This window comes from Amphiprion ocellaris, chromosome 1, assembly GCF_022539595.1.
Source record: "Amphiprion ocellaris isolate individual 3 ecotype Okinawa chromosome 1, ASM2253959v1, whole genome shotgun sequence".
NCBI classification, from domain to species: Eukaryota; Metazoa; Chordata; class Actinopteri; family Pomacentridae; genus Amphiprion; species Amphiprion ocellaris.
In genome coordinates this window covers 33,924,306-33,946,977 of record NC_072766.1, presented here as the reverse complement: position 1 = coordinate 33,946,977, position 22,672 = coordinate 33,924,306, and the positions used below count along the sequence as shown (strand labels likewise).

The following is a 22,672-nucleotide window of genomic DNA, read 5'->3' as shown; positions in this document are numbered from 1 at the left end:
ATGAGCAGCTTCCTCCCAGTCCAACATTATTTCTGCACTAGGGCTGCTTCTCATGCTGCTGCTTTTTATAATTACATCTCTGGTTGTACTTAAAGAACCATCATTATCTTACTTTTTTACCATTTGGCCAATCAGAGCAGATCAGGCTCTTAAGGTGGGGGGTCTTAAAGAGATGGTAGCTAAAACTTTTCAGACAAATGATGGGGAGAAATGCTACAGTAATGTACAGTATAAGAAAAAAATGTGTATTTTGATCATTAAAGCATGTAAACATATTCTAGTAGACCTCATGAATAAAATTATAAACTTGCAGATGTGCAGAATATGAGCTCTTTAAGATAACCGAAAAGTCGAGTGCAGACTGGCTGTTCTCACTACAGCACTCCTCAAATGAGATGTCAGTTTATCGTGAAGTCTTTACATCATGGTATGTGGGTCTTCCACTGTATAAGCTCTTAACATGAAGATCTGAGAAAGCTCTGGGGAGTTGAATCTTCGATTTATAATGTAGCACACAAGCATACATCATTCATCATTCTACTCATCCTGTCGCTTTTTTTTCATCTGTTTCACGTTTATTTGCTCTACTTTCTGCCACATTTTAGACTGAATGTTCATTTGGATGGAAACACAAAGGACCTGGACATATTGATCTAGTTTAGATAGTTATTGTAGGCCATAAATATGAAGGTGTTTACCTCTATTATGGTGGAGGATTAAAGGGATGTTTGTTCAAGATTGAGGTTCAGGTGGTTTAGTACCTACAGTAGTCACATCTGGGATAACTGTGACGGCATTTTGATGGACCTCTCACCTGAATGGGCTCAGCTCATGGTTTTTTAACCCACATCTCCCTCCTGTGAGCGGGAAATAAAAAGCACAATAAATAATTCACTGCTCACATGCATTTTGCATGAACAGTCCCATCGCTCATCAGAGAGGTGTAGAGAGTGGAGGTAAAGCGTTGGTTCCTCTGGGTGCTTTCTGATCTAATAAACACTGTTAGTCGAACACACTGATGTCCGTTTGGGGTAATTACAGACGGCTGTTCAGCAGCTGCCTCGGTCCGGCCTTGTGTATCCTCCTTCACGCTTCACGTCACGTACGATCATGTTAGCCTCATTTTCATCCTCTGTAGTTCAAAGTCATGTCTGTTGACCTTTACACCTTTCACTCATTTTCAGCTCACGTCTCTCCATCTTCATCTCCATTTTCTCCAGTCTCCTGTTGTTCCTTCACTTCTTTCTTCATGCTTCTCTGTCTCCCACCTTCACAGGTAGGTTTTGTCAGCTGCTCTAAAGCCGCATTAAGTGCTATTTCCACTTTGTGTGCTTGTTTTTGAGACATGGATTTCAAACCATAATGTTGCCACCTGAAAAAAGTAGCAAGTTAGTGAGAAAAAATAAAACTATTGCAGCTAAGTACCTATTGTGTGTTAATACAGGTCTTTTGACACTTTAATAGTTGCTGAAAAATGATAAACAGTGCACAATGAATCACCTCATCACAATAATATTATATTTATAATCACTTTTGTAGATTACCCGTAAAGGGATGTGTTTGTGCTGTAAGCAGCTTTGTGACGCTCAGGAATCACTGAATGTGGTTGGCAGTGTCTCAGTGTAAACTGTTTATTCCCCCCAAGCTATGCCTTTGCAATGATTTCCTGAACTGAGAGGACTATTCTGCACAATGACTTCTCCAAAGCAGCCATTTTAAGGCACTTTTTATATGCTTTTCTTAAGGTCGTGTGTGACTCACATTGGATTTATTGCAAAAAATATGTGCAAGTTGGGAAAAGTCTTTTATGTCAGACTGTCAGTGTTGGTTCCAAACTGGATGTTTTGGAATATTTTTTGTTGGTTTTAGTTTTTCCCACTTGGCCTCATAAATTGTGTAAAACAGAGCCAACGGCAAATGCAGCTGTAGATTCGCCAACATCAACACAAAAAAGCAACAAAAATCGAAGTTAGGAAAAGCAAAACTAACTGTATATATTCTGCATATTTTGCACCTCAAGAAAACTTGATTTACCCTGTCAACATAAAAAAAGAAGAAATACCATGCTTGAAGATAAAAACTATAAATATCAAAATACCATTTAGTAGCGTATCCAAGTTACATTAACTTTGGAGTCAAGTTAATGTATGAATTATGGAGATAAATACATTAAGTGAACAGATCTCCACACCTGTGCACACCTTTGTGATTAGTCAAACATACAATACAGAAATTAGCATTTGTATAAACTCCTAAGGCTCGTGTTCAGAGAAAATAAAATCTTCCATCCTAAGTATGAGCAGTACTGTGGTTGCAAAATAAGCAGACATAACAAAAAGTAAATAAAAGCAGAGGTGAAAATGATTTTGCTTGCTTACAGAAAAACATAAATTTGAGTTAAATGTGTAACAGAAGAGTTTGTTTTTTGGCTTAAGAAAGCATGTAAAGTTTTAAGAGCCATGAATTAAATATATGTATGTACTCTACTGTCCAAAGCTTTGTTGTCACTTAGAAATGTCCTTATTTTTCAAAGAAAAGCATTTTTTTTCAGCGATCACATTAAATTTATCAGAAATGCAGTCTAGACATTGTTCATATGGTAAATGACTATTCTAGCTGGAAACAGCTGATTTTTAATGGAATATCTCCATAGGGGTACAGAGGAACATTTCCAGCAACCATCACTCCTGTGTTCTAATGCTACATTGTGTTAGCTAATGGTGCTGAAAGGCTGATTGATGATTACAAAACTCTTGTGCAATTATGTTAGCACATAAATAAAAGTGTGCCTTTTCACAGAAAACATGAAATTGTCTGGGTGACCCCAAACTTTTGAACAGTAGTGTGTGTACCTTTAAGACTGAATGCAACAAGATTCACTGAAACGTGTTTCATTTGCTTTTTCAGTGCTCTGCAGCCTGCAAAAAGTTGTTTAAAGTTGTGGTTTAGAGTGAGGAGAGCAATACTGAAAGCACAGCAGTTACTTGGACGAAACCCACAATGAGGTAGAGGATTCAGCCCTGGATTGGCTATCCAAGACTCATGGCACATGTCCACAGGACCTGTCATTTCTCTTTTCATTCATTGTCTTTGTAAGCAGGGGTACACATAATTCTGATCATGTCACATTAGCTGCTCCTCATTTGCATGAAGTTGAGATTTAGCTTATTGTTAGCAAATCAGGATCGTCCAGCAAAACTTGCTACCTCAGCAAAGTCACGAAAAACTTGTAAACTCACCGTTGTCGATCTAAAATTTAGACAGATTTAGCAGCTGCATGTCTCAGTGTAGATGTTTCAAAAACACATTTTAGTGAATTATCTTATAGGAGAAAATTTCCAAATGTTGGCTCAATTGAAAAATCCAGGAGCAGAGAGCCCACAAGTGGATCGTTCATCCAATTTTTGCACAGTTGAAGGGGAGTGTGTAGGAGACATACGGCAGCAGGCAATGCAAGCTATTTTGTATTAATACGCCAGTACTAATTCCCCAAAGCGTTTGAAATTAAGATAGGAAATGTTTGTCCAAGAATGACGACATGCACTCACGTTGCATCCGGCTTTAAAGGGAGAAGCAAGCAAAGGTGGTAGCCGATCTCAAAGACATCTGCATGCATACGTTGCAGCAGATCTTAAGAGTTTTTTCAATTGTCGATCAGCCTTTCAATTATCTAACACAATGTAGCAGTTGAACACAGGAGTGTATTTCTGATTAATGTTATCGTCATTGAAAAAAATGATTTTCATTCAAAAATAAGGACATTTCTAAGTGACCCCAAACTTTTGAGTGGTAGTGTACATAGCTTAGAAAAAGTAGCATTTGTGTTGTTGACAAACATAAAATCATGCCACAGAGTTCAAGCATGCGATTGTCACACTGTGGCTTTACGTGTCTGATACTTTACATGTCAGCCACGTACAAAATCTGACTGGATCTGTATTGATTTTCTCAGGCACTGCTCTGGTACAGAAGGAGGTATTAGTGCATTTGTAGAAGATCTTGTTGAGTTAACCAGCTTACGCACAACAACTGTTAGCTACTGTACATGAACACACAGATGGGCTTCAAAGGAGACATAAATTTTGAGAAGAGATGTGGAGGATAAAGGCTAATTTTGGTGTCACTTCAGCTTCAGTGTCACAAGTTTAATAGTTGTCTGAACTGCCTGAGACCCATCTAGTGGGAAATAATCTGGTGGAATTAGCATGGAATTAGCTAGCGACATTATTCTGTAGCCACAATACAAAGACTGAGAGGTACGAAAAAATATTTAAGGCATCCTTTGTGTCGGTAGGTTAAAAGCTAAACCTGCAGTGATGAACATTTAGGTTTTGTTGCTGTTTTAATTTTGAATTTCTGGCTCTATGAGAACACGTGGTTCTCTACTTTAACGTTTCCCACATTTAGGCCGAAATGTATGAAAGTTTTCTGCAAATGCACACTTAAATATGCAACTGAAATACGTGCAGGTATACTTATTGGCCTGGCTGATTATTGGGCAGAGATTTGGCATTTTTCTGATTATTGTTATCTGTATTTTTACTGACCGATCATTGATAAATGACGTTCACTACCTCAGGTCTGATGCAGCCTCCTCTCGCTGTCTGTCGTCACTCTGTGGTCTCAGAAGTATCTCTCAAGCAGAAACTGCAAAAACTGAATAAGAAACACATCAACAAATGTAAACAAATTAACTTCTCCCACAGTGGCTAAGGCTACGCTAACAGCTAGCGGCTAAGTTAGAAGGCAGCCACAGATTAACCTGGAAATAATAAGTCTGGAAAACAACAGTTAATAAAGCTTTACGATCTGGATGTTCGTAGGCAGTAAAAGTGACAGAACAGTAAAAGATTAAAAATATACAGAAGAAGGTCAGACCGAACTGCAGAAGGCAAACTGATCAATCTCAGTTGATCTGACATCAACAGAGGAGAGCCTCCTAATTTAATCACTCCTGTTTCTATTTTACATATTCAGTTACAGTCACCCTCATTAATGAAGAGGCCAAGTTATGAATGACAGGTTCTCTGCTATCACAAGCTGTTAGAACATTTAATGTATATCGGTTCCAAATATCGGTCATTGGCCTTTCTTGATTACCAATATTCAGCATCTGTTTCGGCCCTGGAAAACGGTCAATCCCTACTTTCTACATCTCTGTGAGTAGTTTGAAGGAATGTGTCCCAGCGTGATTGGCTTAGTTCAGATCGGTTTCTTGCTGTCTGTGGTGTTTCCCTGACCCGATGCGGCCCAGCACTGATCCCCAACATCCTGCTAAAATCAGCCAATTGCTTGTAATCTGTTCTTTTCCGATTGTTGCTCTGAATGTGTGTGTGTGTGTGTGTGTGTGTTTCTCATGTCAGATGGAGTTTTAAAGCCACCGGGGTCTCTGATAATCTGCCTCCGTGCTCAGAGGGGGTTTTCATGTTGCCTGCACTGCTTTGTGTAGCAGAAGATGAGGCTGTAGGCAGCAGATAGGGAGCGCCTCGTCATATGAGGAGGCCTGCGGAGGGTGACGGTGGTCCTGCTTCTGTGACCGTCAAACAGATGGCAAACAGAGACTCACAGAACATGGCCTAGATTCACACATGCTCCATCCTCGGCTCTTCCTCTCGCTTGTTTTTGTTCGGCCGCATCACCGGCGGTAACATCACATTTTCTTCGTTAGACATTTGTGTTTTTTTTTATATTTTTTCTCCCATCACTTCTGGGTTTTTCTTTTTTTTTTTTATTGCTGTCTCTTAGCCTCCCAGATTAAATGTGCGTTGGTTGTGCCTGTGGACGAAACGGTCGCCTAGCAACCAGCTGATGAGAGCAGCCTTGAGGCCTGCAGTGATGTCAGTCTGAGTTGGGGGAGGTGTGTGTGTGTGTGTGTGTGTGTGTGTGTACATGTGTGTGATAGATGGAGCGAGAGGATGGCAGGCCTAACCCTCAGCAGAGTTCAACATCATCTCACGCAGGTCACGTGCTGCGCTGCTTTAGTAGGCCACAGTTATGTAACCCAAGCTGGTCTCTGCAAGTGCGTAAGTGTGTGTGTGTGTGTCTGTGTGTGTGCGCACATTCAGGCTGCTATAAATAAAGCGTATGCATGCCAGTGACCCTGTGTGCATGAGCCGGTGTGTGCGAGAAGGAAGCAGGGAGTCATACGATTTGTGGGCGTGTCGAAGGCGAGGTCTCCCACCGCTGATATCAATAGCAGCGCGTCACTGAGCGTCGTCCCTGCGCTGAACCGAAGGACACGTGCTAACGTGGCTTATGAGTGTATGTGTGGGCCTCCGCTGTGTAAGTGGCTCTGTGGTACGCTTGCAGAGTGTGAGCGCTCTGCACCCCGCCGACAGTCCACGTTCAGCTGCATCATTTAAAACTCCACGTCAGGGCTTTTTTTATTCATAGCATCTTTCTTTGAAATAGAAAAAGAAAGTTTTATCTCGACAGCCTCAGAAGTTTAGTCGAAGATCACACTCGTAGCTCAAGAACTTGATTTTTTCAAACCATGTGTTCATTAGTTAACGTTCATTACTACAGTTTTTTAATGAGTTAATCTGAGCTTTTGTTTTTCAGCAGAATCTCCTCCTTCCTATTTATCTGTCTACAGCCCTCAATCATATCCACATAGCATCCCGTTTTGTTGCTCCTGCCACAGTTTTCCTCACTGTGGCCTCATTTTTCACTGCAATATAAAGTTCTGCACTTCTATGGAAGCAGCAGAACCACAGCTAAAAGTGTAGAGAGGTCGACAATGTATTCAGTGCAGCATCACACACATGTAATGCTGGATTTGTTTGATTATTTATTTGACAAAACAACAAGATTTTTTGTGCTACCAATACTGGGAAAAAAAAGATTACTCTGTTTGCTGTTGATATTTTACTATTTTTGTTTGCAATTTTTATACTACTCTGCACATCAACTCTAAAAGGATGTTTCACCATGCTGAATGTATCCTCCCACAACTTGCTGACAACTTCCTTCTGTTTTTGAGTCATTTAATGTTGTTGATCCAATGTTTTATTTTCCTCTCAGTCTCTCTTGTCGTCTCCTCGCTGCTACACTGCCTGCAGTTCAGCTAAAAACTGAATTTTTGATGAGTGTTGGTCACAGCTGAGTCAGGCATGGCTTCTCAATTGCACCAAATTTTAGGGATTTTTACAGACTCTGGTGCAAATTCCTTGTCTTTGGCAAATGTTTTAATGTCCTGTGCAAAAAAAAAAAAAAAAAATTTCAATTTTGAAGAAACGTTAAAATTTTAAGCTTATTTTTGGTTTGCATGTCACACAATTCATTCAAGGACTGTAGGAGACTTGAAAATCAAGCCATTTAATCTGTTGAAAAATGTAGATTAAGGTGATTTTGATTAAATATCACGATTTTGAGCTTAGATTTGATAAATTTTTGTGCTGCTGTAAAGTTGAAAATGCAACAGTTTGGTTGGTTTTTACACTTTCTGGTTGATAACTTGTCTTTTTTTTTTTTTTTTTTTAAGATAACATACCTTTCAAACCTATCTGGAGGCTTTTGAGGTTCAGAGGGTCAAATAATCACCCGTCTTTCCACCAGCTGTGAAATATCTTCAGATTACAGGATAGATGATCACAAAATTTGCTTCAGATTAACCGAACTGCAGTGATTTTGGTGACAATTTTTCATTGAGTTCCATCATCAGTTCAAATTTCCACCACTTTTCAGGACTTAATGTCATTAAAGACTCTTTAGGTCACTTTCAGATCCTTTGAAGATAAAGTCTGTGTAGATAAAGACTGTATAAACATATATATGTTTAAATATTCTATCAGTTGCATAAGAGAAATTCATAGCGTTGCGCCGGCCTCTTTTGTTATATGTGACTCTGTAGCTGCAAGAAATGGTAATAAGGTCAGGGAAGCTAAACGAGGCGCTGTGCTAATTAGTCTTAATAGGCAATTACATACTTTTCACGTCAATTTAACTCTTGCAACAAAAAGTGTTTATGGGAGGATCAGGATTAGAGGGGCTTTAAACAGATCTCAGGTGGAGTATTTTTAAGCGTCGCTGCTGTCATTACATTAAAAACAAATACAGTGACCTGGAGGTAAGAGTTTGAGCAGAATGGATGCCAGTGGTTCCTGAAGCTGTGATGTTCTTCCTTGCATTCTCATTTTCACTGTGCGTTTGTGTTGCTTCATGCTGTTTATCATGTCTATCATTGTCCTCTGCCCCCATGTCATCCATCCGACACGTCGTCTCGTGGAAAAGCCTGTGTTGAAAAGTGACGACTGTAAGTTTTTGCACCGAGCAGCAGGGCTTTTGGTAACAATGGCCCATTTTTTTTTGGCAGAAGGGCCCCCGTTAGTCCCCCTCGCTTCCCCTCGGGCTGTTCCATATGTTACAAGGAGGAGAGAAAGATATCTAGGCTGCACCTCGCAACTGGTGGGAAAAGTCAGTTCTACAGCGTGGAGGTCAGACTCGGCCTGTTTTCTGCCACTTGGCACAGCTTTCTCGGCAAACCGTGTGTTGACAATTCAATTTATCAGGAGAGTCCTCAACAGGGAACACAGTCCTGCGGGGAAGTCGAATTAAGACGGGCTCATTCTGCATGGATTGATGTGTGTGTGTGTGTGTGTGTGGTTTGTTGTGGTTTGGTGTGTCAAAGGGGGGGTACATCCATCATAACTCTATCTTGGGAGGCAGGTAATGTGAGGGTAATCCTACTTCATCATCCATGCATACACAAAACAAACACACAATCCTGTGTTTTTGCTTGATGTGGTGAGATTTTTTTTAATAAGTGGCTCAAACTGAGCTGCAGCAACGATAAAATGAGTTTTATGTTCTCACAAGATTTATTTTCAGCCTAGTAGGTGAATGTTGAAGCCTCCTGTTTAAATTTGGCTTAATATGCTTTTGAATTAGGTGTTACTCGAAATCCCTTGTCAGCGTCGGTACATATTAAAAGCAAATATTGTTTCATTATTTGTAAAGTCTCCATAATTTACTAAAACAGCTGAACACAAGTTTTTTATTATTTTTTTTTTTTATCAGAAGCAAACAAGAGAAATTTGTGCATTTGTTTGGGATATTTTCAGCAACATTTAACAGCATATTTTCAGCATTAATTCACATTTGTTGCTCTAGTCAGTATTTTCGGTGAATATATTTTTTCATTTTTTATTTAATTGTTTATTTAATAGGTACAATGCAATTAACATAGCTTCAATACAGTTCATGAATCCGATGTGTTGCGTGTAGAGTTTTAGCTACAGCTAATTCTCAACTCCTGTCCCTAGTTGGGTTTTTAAAACAACCAAAACATACAAGATCACCATATGGGATTTAGTCAGAAGAAAGGCTCATGGTAGAGCTGCAGCTATTAATTACTTACATCATTGATCAATCTGTTTATTGAACTGATCAATTGTTTGGTCTATAAAATGCCAGAAAATGGTGAAAAATGTCCATCAGTGTTTTTCAGAACCCAAGATGACAAATGTTTATACATATAAACCACCAGGAAAGATCACATTTTTTCTTTAAAAATTAAGTTACGTTCAGCATTAATTTCAGTCAGTTTAAAGAGGTTTTCAAAGTCCACCTGTACAGATTTGCCTTTGTATTATATCTTAGAATGTCTTTTCCTTTGTTTTATTGTTGCAACTCTGGTTTTGAAAGGTGCTACAGAAGTAAAGTTTCTAATTAAAAAGTTTAATACTTGACAGCTAATTCAGGAATTAATCATTAAAGTTCATGGTAATGAAGGAACACGTATAAAATATAAACAAATAAAATATATCAGACGTTGAAAGTCACACATTAAAAGCCTGTAGGATACATTCATTGTTGGTTCTCATGGGATTTACTGGCAGTAAAAAAAAAAAAGCTGAATATCACCAAACTGCTTGAATCTCTCAGTGGTGGAAAGTAATGTACAAACTCTGGAGGTACTTGTACTTTACTTCATTACGTTTTCATGATACTTTATACTTTTACTCTACTACAGCTCAGAGGGAAATATTTTTACTTCACTTTATTTATCTGACAGCTTTCTAAATTTTGATTTTTGCACACAAAACAGATGAAAAACGTATAAAACATGATGTTTTGCAATTCATTTAACAACCAAACAGTTAACACCAGCAGACAATACATGTTAACTTATCAGTTAAAAGAAAATTAGCACCATTTCTGGTAATAGTTTAGAGCACGAGTGACCACATTTCTCACTGTTTTCAGAATTCTCATAAATCAAGCAGTCAGTCAATTAATGGAGAAAATAATCAGCAGAATAATCCAAAATGAAAACAATAATTAGTTGCAGCTAATAGTCCTAAATTAACTGCACCACCTGATGAGTAATAATATTCTAATGATAGAACAGCAACAGAGACAGTTTTCTTCACTGAGAACTTTCACATGATAATTCTTACATATTTTTACTTAATTATCATCATCAGCGTGAGTGTTTTGCAGTGTCGTCTTAGTACTTTTACTCAAGTAAAGAATAGGAAAGCTTCCTTCACTACTGCCACTTGCATTTTTCTGAGTTGTAAATAGTTTAAATCAACAGTAGTTTTCTCTTGAAGAGGTGAAACTAACAGACAAGACCAGAAAAGAATCACAAAGTGACAAAATAGTGTTATTTGAGTAGCAAAACATTACATTCTATGTCTTGTTAAAAACCTCACAGCCTCACAGGTTTGTCTTATGAGCCTTTGCAGGGATGAAAACCTGGCATAGCTTCAGTCTATTCCAGATGAGAGTAAAGATTTCAACAAGAAAAAGGCAAATAACTAGTTCTAACGAGTGTCTGTTACAGAAAAGTTAGCCTAAATTGGATTTGCTAACTTAAAAAGTGGTTTTATTGTCATGTTACTGTTTAAATAACAATAAAAGTGTGTCAATTAAGCTCCCCAGCTTTAATGCCTTTGCACTGCTTTGGATCCTAAGATGCTAAATCGACAAATTAAGCAGCACCTCTTTGTTGATGGTGTAAATTTCTCTGAGGGAAAATGGCAGCTTCCCCCTCGTGCTGTAAAGGCTATAAAAAGGTTAGATTGGCTAACCTTCCCTCTCCGCGCCGCTGCTGTTGTACACATCCATCCATTAAGAGGCGATGTGTGGACCAAACGCTGCAGGCTTCCCTCGGGCTGCAGCTCACTCAGCATGCAGCGTCTTCCTCAGAAGCCCGCGGCCCACACTCACTCATTATTAAAGCTGCCGCACTAATTATTTCATAAGCACGTAGTGAGCCATTATAGCAACCGAGAGGCCTAGAAAAATCCTTTACATGTTTGTCCACATGTGAGGCCAAAAAGGCTCAGTAGAGTCTAATGAAAAATGCTGTAAATATCAGCTGTTTCCCCCAAAACAAACCATTAAATTCCACCAGGTGACATTTGAGAAGAAGCTGAATTTAGCAGCCGAGTGAGTGTTTATTAATCCTGTTTAAATGAAGTGATAATAACTGTAACATGCTCGATCTTTCTTTAAAAATGAATAATTTGGCATATTGTACCATTTTTGCAATAAAAACCTAAGTGTTATTGTCTTCAGATTACATCAAATTACATTAATCATTTAAAAAAAAATTTCAGTATTTATTTCGGTTTTATTTAACCTGGAAAAGCTTCATTAAAAATCTTTTTAGCAAAAGTGTCCTGGTCAAGACAAGCAGAAGCACAATGTGATATTAAAATGTAATTAAAATTTAAATAAAGGTTAAGCGTGACTTACAGTATCATAAAATCTCATTTCCATCCAAATACGTCTGCCTCCAATTCGCATGAAGTTGCTTTGAATTCATTCACAGACAAAGCTATGAATTAGATATGAATCAGAAGATCTATATTTTCTTTGTAATTTTATCATAATATTAATAATAGATTATATTGGACTCTTTTTGACCTGTGTGTTTTGTCAGGTCATATGTTGTACGACCAGTCAGTCATTTTAAAAATAAGAGTCACAAATCATCTATTTCTGATAACTATATTTAAATAACATAAACAATGGATCTAGAAATTAAAGTGTCTGGTTAGATATTAACACCAAAAAATCTCCAGCTTCAGCTGCTGCAGCTTAGTTCTAAACTTTTGCATACAGTGCCACCCTCTGTTCTCTTGCAGCATTACAACATTAAATCCTTCCAGCAGGGACACATGATCTGTAGATTTTAGTGTTTTAGTTGTTTTTCTTGCTGAAGAAACACTCAGTTACTATGACATGTTCATGGCCATTCTAGTTGAATCAAACGTCTGTGTTTTTTACGTTTTTTATTGATTATTGCTCAGCTTTTTAGTCACCTGTTTTGAAGGAAGTACAAGCATTTGTTTTAAGCCGATGTCAGTATGGAGTCACAGTTGCCATTGTGGCCTCTCAGCAGGACTGTCGTACTATTTGTTTAAGTACCAGAGGACATTATTGACACACATGCACAATTAAGTTGTGTTTTTAAGCTGGCTGGTTTACATTAGTCAGCGTTAACTGAAAACACAATCAAATGTTCATAAAATCATCAAATTGCAGTTCATTTATTTACAAAAATAACAATTAAATACTCCCATCTAAAGGATTGTATCCATATTATTATTATTATTATATTATCTTGGTTCCAGTCAGATGACAATGAGCAGTTTAATTAAGCTATTTTTGTGAATGTAAATGTCTTGCACCCGACTTTAGAGCGATGGACTACAGCATTAAATGAAGTCGAGAGGCAGAAATAAGGACTTCAGATGAGTTTGATATCTGTTGCAGCTCTTCTGGAGCTTTTCCAAAGTCTGACTTCCCCAATAATGTTGTCAGCGTATCTCCAGTTGGGCTCAGAGCAAATCTGCATTACATACTGAGGAGTTTTAGTGATGTGGGTGTTTACCAGGCAGGAAGCTTGTTGCAAAAGGATGTACTGAGTTGCATCACAGAAGGTTTAGGATCCAGAGTTTTGGGGTTTTCACTTTTATAAGAAAGAGTAAAAGTCGGGACATCTAAGCCTTTGCTGCTCTGCTTGTGACCATTTTTGAATGTCTTTTTCATGTTATTTAGCTGGTATAGTCCTTTGATTTGTGAATTCTATACTACTCGTAAATCGTCATAATTCTGAGCCAGTAAGGTTTTCAAAAAAGAAAATACTAACAATTTTATGGCACAGTTTCATAATTTTATAACCTGTAGTCAGTTGTTCACTCACACTTATTTATATCATTCAAAGCTATCTTCTCTGCTTTTAAGTTTATTTAGTATCATATTGAAGTTACCTGAATCTTTCATTGGTTTAAAATCAGCCACAAACCTGGTATGGTGCTACCTAGAAAAATAATGACTAGCAAATGAAGTATTTGAACATTTACATTTAATCTAGTAATTGACTACCAGAAGGTTTTGTACACAGTTTTTTGCTAATAAATAATATTTGTTAATTAATTTACATCTAAATTGCAGTGTTGTTTAAACATGCAAACAGCTTTTAGAAGTCTGATCACTGAAAGACAGCTGAAGATCCAAACTATCGTCCACCTACTTCATGTATATAAGTTGTCAATAACTGTATTTCTTGAAAATGACTTCCACTAAACTTTGGTTGACTGGTATAAACATGCTCTTTTACAAAAAAATACAGTTGAACTTAGTGTTTAAATACTCATTTTCCTTCTTCATCCTGTTGTTCTTGTTTAAATGCACGTGTGTTTTATTTTCTGTGAGTACTTTGAGAGCAAAGAAATAAGAAAAGACTCAAATTCCTTGTGTGTTTTCACATTCTTGTCCATTAAAGTGGATTCTAATTGTAAAATAAGCTCCTGCTCAGTCTCAAATCTACAAACTGGTTGGGAGTGGGTGAGATAAAGCCTGCCGTTTTCTGATTGTCTTTTGTTGTTCTTGTTTGTTTCATCAGCAGTTGTCTCTGACCCTGACTAACCTTTCATTTCCTCTCTGTTGCCCTCAGGCCTCCCACAGACGACTCAGGAATGCGTAATAACGCCGCTGCTGCTGCGCTCACCTCCACGCCACCCAGCAGCCTCCCGTCGCAGGCTCACCCCTGCAGCCCGCCGGACTCTGCCTCCTCCCTCACCCCCTGCTCCTCACTGCCTCCCTCGGTGTCGCCCACCCTCACGGACGTCTTCGGCCTTCCCACCCCGCCCATGGGCAGTGGCGGCGGCTACAGCCTGAGCTCCTCGTGCGGCGGCAGCGGCAGCTCTCGCTCTCCGTCGCCGCTCATGCTGATGCAGGCGGTAGCGGCTTCGGGCAAGCCCTTTGCCTCCAAGCCCATGGAGCTGTGGAGCAAACACGACGTGGCAGACTGGCTGGAGAGCCTGAACCTGGGGGAGCACAGGGACGCCTTCCTGGACAATGAGATCGAGGGTGCCCACCTGCCCTCGCTGCAGAAGGAGGACCTGATAGACCTCGGCGTGACGAGGGTGGGCCACCGCATGAACATCGAGAGGGCCCTCAAGCTGCTGCAGGACAGATAAGCCCCGAGGTGACGGGGTGGCGACGCGGGGGAGAGGAGACGGAGGTGTTACCCATCACTTTTACCAATCTCTTCATCAGACATAATCTCAAGTCATGGAACTGGGTAGAAGTTTTGTCCGAGCTGATGCTGCCTCTTGCTGTTTTTGTCCTCTCTCATCCTCCGTTGTCGCCCTCATCTCAGTGCTCCGGTCTTGTCCGCCCTCTTCCTCCTTCCCACCGTCCTGAGCATCAGGAGATCATGGGATGTCTGGAGGAGCTGCAGAGAGAGAATAGCTGCTATATCACATCACAGAGAGCAGAGGAGGCCAGTGTGAAGGACTGTCCAGAAAACGGAGAACTCTGGAATAGTTTGTCCTCGAACTGGAAACAAACACTCGTCTGGAGGTTTATTTCACATAAAGACTCGTGCTCACCCAACTGCTTTGGAATACTAAATACTTTTTCCATACACCCCGGTGTGGGTGCATGAAGAACCAGCTGAGCTGGTCGTTGCTCCTTTTCTATCTTTGCTAGAGTTTGTTCAGAGAATATTTCTTCACTAGAGTCCTACCGGAGTTATATTTCTGGGTGCATCTAAGGTTGTAGAGAAAAATTTGAGATAGACTCCATTTTTTTTGCTTTTCACCTGTTTGTGTCAAAGTAAGAACATTAGCTGACATGTTTAAACTAATACTGAACCATATCTTGTGTCCACGCACACAGACACACACACACACACACTTTCTGCACAGTGCCACACAAATGAGAACACACACCGTCTTCACGACACCCTGAGCATGTGCACACACACTGTTCCTGCGATGGCCTTCTTCTCCAGAGTGTGAAGAGAGGTGGTCACCAGAGGAGGAGCCTCGGCTCTGCAGTCCATCCGGTGTCCCCTTCCAGGAAAACCAGGACGAGGACACGACGGACAAACGTTGGAGCAGAAAGATCCTCACCTTGAACCAGCTCGTCTGGCTGTGAACAGCGTCCTCTCTTGGCTTTCCCTTTTAGTTCTGTGTGTGTGTGTGTGTGTGAGTGTGTGTGTGTGTGTGTGTGTGTGTGCGTGCGTGCGTGCGTGCGTGCGTGCGTGCGTGCGTGCGTGCGTGCGTGCGTGCGTGCGTGCGTGTGTGTGTGTGTATGTGTGTATGTGTGTGTATGTGTGTGTGTTAATGGTTGACCCAAAATATGATTAAGGCCCGTTTAGCTATTTCCATGAATCTGCTATGTAGGCCGCAGTATAGGAAAACTAGAACTGTTACTTTTGTACTTCATGCTGTCAAATCCTCCCTCACCTCACAAAGAGCAGGTCAGCACTTAACGTGGCCCCGCAGTAATGCTAACGGATCAGTGTGTGAGTGGCAGAAGCAGAGGAAGCATTACAAGGAGGAATCGTGTAACATTTTGGGAAATACACTCGTTCGCTTTCTTGCCAAAGTCAAACTGAACTTTCAGATTCTGTTCCAGGAGTCACAACAATTGCATTTCTATCCACATGCAGATTTTTCATTTAAAAACCCCTGAGTGGAAAGGAGGAAATTTAAATAATAGTGTATATTTAACCCAAAAAAAGAGTTTAAATGGAAATGAAGTGAATGTAGCGTAAATGTCACTCAAGCAACATTCCTCATATTACAAGATTAAACAAACAGAAGCATCATCCTGGATTTCAGATCCGTCCAACACAACGGCTTGTTTCTAAACGTCCTATGTTGCAAAAATTGTTTCATGAAATGTTTCTGAAAACATTTAAGCTGAAAATCTTCATCCACCACTTCTTTATCCTGCGGTGACTGTGAGTTACAATGGAGGACATGTTTAATTTTTGTTTAATTCTTTAATATTTGTTTAACTGTTTAATTTAATCGCTGGTAACATGGTGGATAAACCAAATCTACAATCCGATGTTTGCTTTTAATCATGCTAAGCCCATTATAAGTCTCATTTTCAGTCAAATCATTTTACAGTGAGGCCAACAAGTTACAGAAAAACATCACATTAAATTGCAGGTTTGTGATGTCAACATGACACAACGTAATCAGTATTTATCACATATACAGGGATAGGAATTAGCAGATGATTCAAATAAATCCTGAATATGATCAAAACTAGGATTCTAGTGTTCATTTAAACACAATCAATAATAATGTTCTACTCATCTATCATCGTTTCCTATCCTCTCTCATAGAAAGCGTTGCGATTAGATCCTATTTTGTCTCAGAATATGGAAAGTTTAAACTCAGGAACACGTTTCATGTCTTCAGAAAGACCTGTGAAGGTAGCACTCACTGAGAGACTGTTGCTTTACAGAAGCTGGTGAAACGGAGACTCGTCAGGACACAGTACTTCTCTATGTGCAGCTAAAGTCAGTACAGTTTAGCATCGAGTCCAGAAGCAGGTTGGAACCAAATGTGGCCACTAGCACCTCGAAATTCAGATTTAATGAGCTTTAGAGGTTCTTCAAGTCAGATTTTTACACCTGAGGACACATCACAGCTTCCAGTTGTGGACGTAGCTTTCAACACGCAGATGTACAACAAAAGTGATATCCAACTTCTCAGCTAACCCTTGGCAAGAAAGCGATGTGTGTATTTCCCAAAATATCAAACTATTTAAGGTTGTCAGTGGAGCATTTTATAGCATTTGAATCCAGTGTCAAACCCTGTTGGAGCCCTTTTATTGGTGTTGTTTTCAACAAATTATAAGAAAGCTAATATTTAAGAACTAGAAGTCAATATTTCAAGAGCTTAAGTTCACATTCTATCAGAGAAATCAGATATGTTTTTAGAAACAACCATCCGAACATTTTGTACACTGTTGTTTGCTAATGTGCAAAATTCGATCACAAAGTTCACTCAAATCCAAACTTATAAAGTGGTTTGGACGTGATTTGAAACACATCGAAAGGCAAGCTCTGTTTCAGACCAAAACAGGCTTTAGTAGTGTGATTACTTTCCAATAACAACAGCTGGAGACGCAGCAGCGCTAAAATAAGCTGCTGTACACCGACTCCAGCAGCCCCTGCACGACCAGGGGAGATAAACAAGACCTTTTCTTCTAAATCTACTTAAGAGCAAGCTGATTCTTTGTACAGCAACTTCAAACCAGATGACGTGAAATCACACTGAATCAGGTTTTACTACAATCTGTCTCTTGGCCTTGAAGAATAACCTGACAGAGGCGGCAGATGTTCATCAGAGATTAGAGCGGGATAGAGACCGCCCTGATCTGCTGTAACTTCACCGGACTATAAGCTTCTCCACATTCTCTCATTGCAGCTTCAGCAGCAGAGATGAGATTTAAAACTTTGTTATAAGGGTCCAATTTTAAAATCAGCATTTGTAAAACTGGAGGTTTTCTGTGTATTTGCCAGCGATGACTCCAGGCAGGTCAGACGTACAAGTGCAGTGTGTGTTGAAATGTGTATATAAGAGTGTTTAGCAGGATAAAAATGTCTATTTGATTATATGTATAGCTCTATTTAAAATGTTTAGAGGAGAAAAGAGATTCTATGAAGGTTGATTTCTAGTTGTCAGAGCTGACCTGATGACCAAAGCAGTGGTCTCATTCGCCCCCATCATCCCTCAGAGGATGCCTTAAACAGCTTCCCTTCCTCCACCCCCTGCAAGAACAGCTTCCGTATTATCTCGAAGCAGATTCCTTCAGAGCAGGCCGGCCGGGCGGTTTGCTCGACGGTAACCCGACGTCTAGAACAAGTTGTTTGGTTTCATATCACACTCCGCAGCTTCATGTAGGCGCAGCTTTCTGAGGAGACAAATGAAACATACACGAGCTCTGTGTTCTGTGAACATTAGGAGGCTGGCACGGGAGAATGCTGCTATAATCCTGTTGTTTTAAATCGAACAGCGGCGTGTCGGAGGGCGCAGAAAAGCACAGTATTTTTAAAAATTTGTATAGAGTTCTATGAAATTTTATAGAGGTTATCTGAACAAAAAAACTGTTCAACACTGACGCGTGGATTGCCAAAAAAAAAAACTGAAATACTATAGATATAAACGTGGATATTATTAGACTTATGGGTTATGTAAGAAGCAATATTTATTCTGAATGAATCTCCTTGGTTGTGTTTTATTTTTTAAAGTTACATATCATGACGCGATCACTTGTCAGTGTTTTAATGAAGTGTTGCCTAACGTAGATACACTCTCTACTTACTGCAGTAGATACAGTATACAACTGAATATACTGTGTTAGCTCTACACCCCTGTGAAATATCACTTCCATGTGGAATGATTCAAAATCGTATCGCCTCTCAATAACTGTTGATTTTTTTTCCCCCTCATGAACAATCAAAAACAAGCACTTTAGAAAGACTATATTTAAAATGCAGGCGCCAATGTAGAAACCTGGGATTCCCAATCAGCCTAACTGCATGAACATGGTTAGAAAAACTTTTTCAGTTTTGGATATCAGCTGTGTCTGTCTTTATGTCTACATCATGGCTCCATATGGATAACAACTGTCAGGATAACAGAAAAATCTGACTGTGAGACTTCACAAAGATGAAAAAGGATCCATGAAGATCAGTGAGCAACTTAAAGTCAGTGGTAACGCAGCTGTAGCAGCAATCAGGATGTATACAACGATCCATAGTACCACTGTTCAGGGCTTCAGTAGTTGTCCTTTTAAAATGATACCACACAGGTTGCTCTACTTTTACATTCTAACTCTATTTAGTTATAGAAATGAGACTTTTTGTGACAATATGAGGTACAGTTCATCAACATCAATCTTGATGGACAGGATCCAAGAAAGAAAAACTTGTTTGCTCTTTAACATGAAGCTGCAAGATTAAGTTTTGTTTTTTTTAAAAAAAATAAATAAATAAAATACATGAAAAGACCCTTTGTGACTGTTGGGAACACATTCTTTGGTTAGATTAGACTGAAATAAAATAGTTTTGGCTCAGACGGGGTGCAGCGTGTTTGGCGTCAACCTGACCAGGACTGCCACAGTGGATGCATAGTCTTGACGGTGAAGCACGGAGGCAGGATTCTGATGATTATGGAGCTGCCAAAATCACACATAAGTGTCTAAAGAAGAAAAAAGTGAAAATTATGACATGGCCAATTATGTCGCCTGACTTGAATCCAATAGAACATGTTTGGGGTATTTTAAAGAGAAATGTAACTAACAACCCCTCCAGCAAAGGGCAGCTCGGTCATAAAAGGCGTGCTGACTTTAGTTGCATTTAGTTCATATTTCGGGGCCTGAATTTTCAATATAGTCCTTCCAAAGTGTTGCTCACGAGAGGAAATACTCTACTTGCCAATTGAGAAGTAACGCAGTTATCCAGAGGTGATCCGATTTTGATTCATTTAAGTGATGTTGCACACTCACTACTGTTGTATACTGTATTTTGGCCAAACAAGTGACCACCAAACCCAGGTATTTTCTGACGACCACCATCTGCCTGACTTTCATCTCCTGAAATCCCTGAGTGTGTGTATAAAAAGAGCAAAATGTGTAAATTTAAAAAAAATATATATATCAGCAGGCCATCTCGGTAGGAAACTATATGAAACCTATATATATATGTATACATACATAAATCCACCAAAAAGAATAGCGGTGGCTGCTGACTCCTTTTCTGTGGATCGGTGGCTCACTATGCAGTTTTCTCTGTGGAAATGTAGAGCTGAGTAGATGTAGTAAGAATCTTTAAAGAGCATCACCGTGGCGTGGCGCTTCACCAGGCCATGTTTAGGACAGGCATGGCCCACTAACCCACCACCACTCCCCTCTAAAACACTGCTCCCACCTCTATCATCGTCCAACATTTGGGTAACTGTTACTTTGATTTATTTTTTTCTTTCTTGATTAATTTATTTTTTTCTCATGAAATAGATTTTATTCTTTGATTAAGTCTTCATAGAGGCTAAGATGTTTTTTCGGTAATTTGTGCAAAGACTTGTGTTCATGTTTTCTATGTTGCTGTAATTTTGTGCTACTAAATCATCATAGAGTCAACTAATTACTGAAATGAAAAGAGAGAGAATTTTCCTGTAACTGCACTCTTCCTTCCCTCTGCCCCCTCAATTCCTCAAGACTTCTTGTATGGCAACCAAAATTCACTGTAAGAAATAAATATAATATTGCACTAGTGTTGAATCCCTCTCAGTCCTTACAGTGTGAAGCCTGTTGATGTTAGAGTAATATCTGATTTCAGCTTCTTAGATGTAAATATTGTTTTCTTTTCCTCCTCTGTGGCAGTAAGCTGAATACCTTTGACAAGACACTTGAAGATTTCACTTTGGGAAACACTGATTTGCATTTTTTCTTCACCATTTTCAGACAATTTTAAGACAAAACAAATGATTGATTAATCAAAAAATAATTAATCCGACAATGAAATTATTTGTTGCAGCACTTGTCTATTTGGATTTTCAGTGGCCGGAAAAAGTAATTAAATCCCAAAAGTACTGAAATAACTGAGTTTTTAATGTTTTGTTGTTATTATTAGACTTTCACAGTGTTGAACTACTTTTTTCATTCATTTCTTTCTTCAGTGAGTAAATATTTTGTTAGTTATTGCAGTCATTTAAAAGTTAAATGGGCAGTTATAAAATGACTCCAACTGAATTCAAAAGATGCAAAATAAAAATCAAAAGTTGAAAACAGATCATTAAACTTTCCAATAAGTAATTCTATTCATAAAATAGTTTGTACACTAAGCTAACCTGTCCTGTATCAATAAAGGTTAAATGCAAAATTTTGAAATCTGTTTTTCTAGCTTTAGCTGCATAATTAGCTGTTTTCTATACCGTTTGCTATGCTGCTAGCCCTTTCTGTAACATTGGCTGCATATTAGCTGTTTTTGTTGCTATAGTTGTGTAGTATGCTGTCTAGCTAAGTTTTTAGCTGTGTAGTTAGCTGTTTTTCTATTGCTTTAGCTGCCTAGTTAGCTATTTTCTAGCTTTAGCTGTGTAGTCAGCTGTTTTTCTAGCTTTAGCTGTGTAGTCAGCTGTTTTTCTATTGCTTTAGCTGCGTAGTTAGCCGTTTTCTATAAATTCCACTGTGTAGCTCGCTTTTTCTGTAACTTATGTTGTGTAGTTAGCTGTTCAGCTAAGACGACTTTAGCTTAGCTCTTTTTAGCTACACATTAGCTGTGTAGCTAGCTGTTTTTCTATTAGCTGCGTAGTTAGTTCATTGTGTAACTTAAGCTGTGTAGCTAGCAGTTTAGCTAACTGTGATTAGCTTGTTCTGTGATTTAAGTTGAGCAGTTAACTGTTAACTACTGTAGCTGCGTAGTTTGTTGTTTTAATATGACTTTAGTTAGCTGCGTAGTTAGCTCTTTATATAGCTTACGTTGTGTAGTTGGCTGTCTAGCTGGGACTTCAGCTGTGTAGTTAGCTCTTTTTTTTATATAACAGCTATGTAGTTACCTGTTTTTATAACAGCAGCTGCGTAGCTACTTGTTTCTGTAACTTTAGTTGTATAGTTAGCTGTCTAGCTAAGACGTTTGCTGTGTATTTAGCTCTTGTTCTGATATTTAACTGTAAGGTTTGCTGTGTTTCTTTCTATGATGACTTCAGCTGTATAATCAGCTGTATAGCCCCGCCTGTAGCTGTGTAGTTAGCTTTATGTCCACTAAAACATGTCAGAAACAGATTCAGGTCTTCTCTGAGATTAACCAGCTGTGTAGTTACAGCTTTCTGTCTTTGCTGGTCGGTGCTTGTCCATCAGTGTTTTTGTCCGCAGCCTCACAGCTGGAAATTATTCACACTGATTGGAGGTGAAGCGGCTCAATGAACAAAAAGCATCGAGTACGTTTCTAGAGAAACATTTCACTGTCTTTTTGTGGAGATTAATCAGCAGAGTAAGTACAAAATTGTAGTTTAATACATGTGTGTGTTTTATCACTTTGTGTTTTCTCAGTGAGGTGACTTGATTTATATTAGTCTCATTTTTAACAGAGTCTGGGTTACTTTCATTCATTTTTATAGTTCGGTAAAGTTGGCAAGGTATTCACAGATTCGGACTTCCGGCATCAATAACTCACGAGATATACGTTGTAAAAACATAAACAATGCCTCTTTCAAATCATTGTAAGCTAGACAATGAGCTACATGGCCACTTTTATCAAAAGTCGCTGTCTTTCAAGCTGCAGAAATAACATTGGTGTCTATGAGCAGCCGGCTGTGCGACGAGTGAACAGGGACCGTCTGCAAATAGCAAAACCGCTGCAACAGCGAAGAGAGACACAAACATTCAATAACTGCACTCTCATGCA

General features: G+C 39.2%; 1 protein-coding gene across 4 annotated transcripts in view; it reads left to right on the top strand.

The window, feature by feature from the left end:
• shank2b (SH3 and multiple ankyrin repeat domains 2b) overlaps positions 1–20,542 on the top strand; it is a 305,290-nt gene extending 284,748 nt beyond the window's left edge. For all 4 annotated transcript variants that reach the window (XM_055009730.1, XM_055009711.1, XM_055009729.1 and 1 more), the window contains one exon: positions 13,913–20,542. In XM_055009730.1, the coding sequence (XP_054865705.1) occupies positions 13,913–14,438 (526 nt within the window). In that variant the 3' untranslated portion in view covers positions 14,439–20,542. The remainder of the gene's footprint in view (positions 1–13,912) is intronic.
• Positions 20,543–22,672: the final 2,130 nt, after the last annotated feature.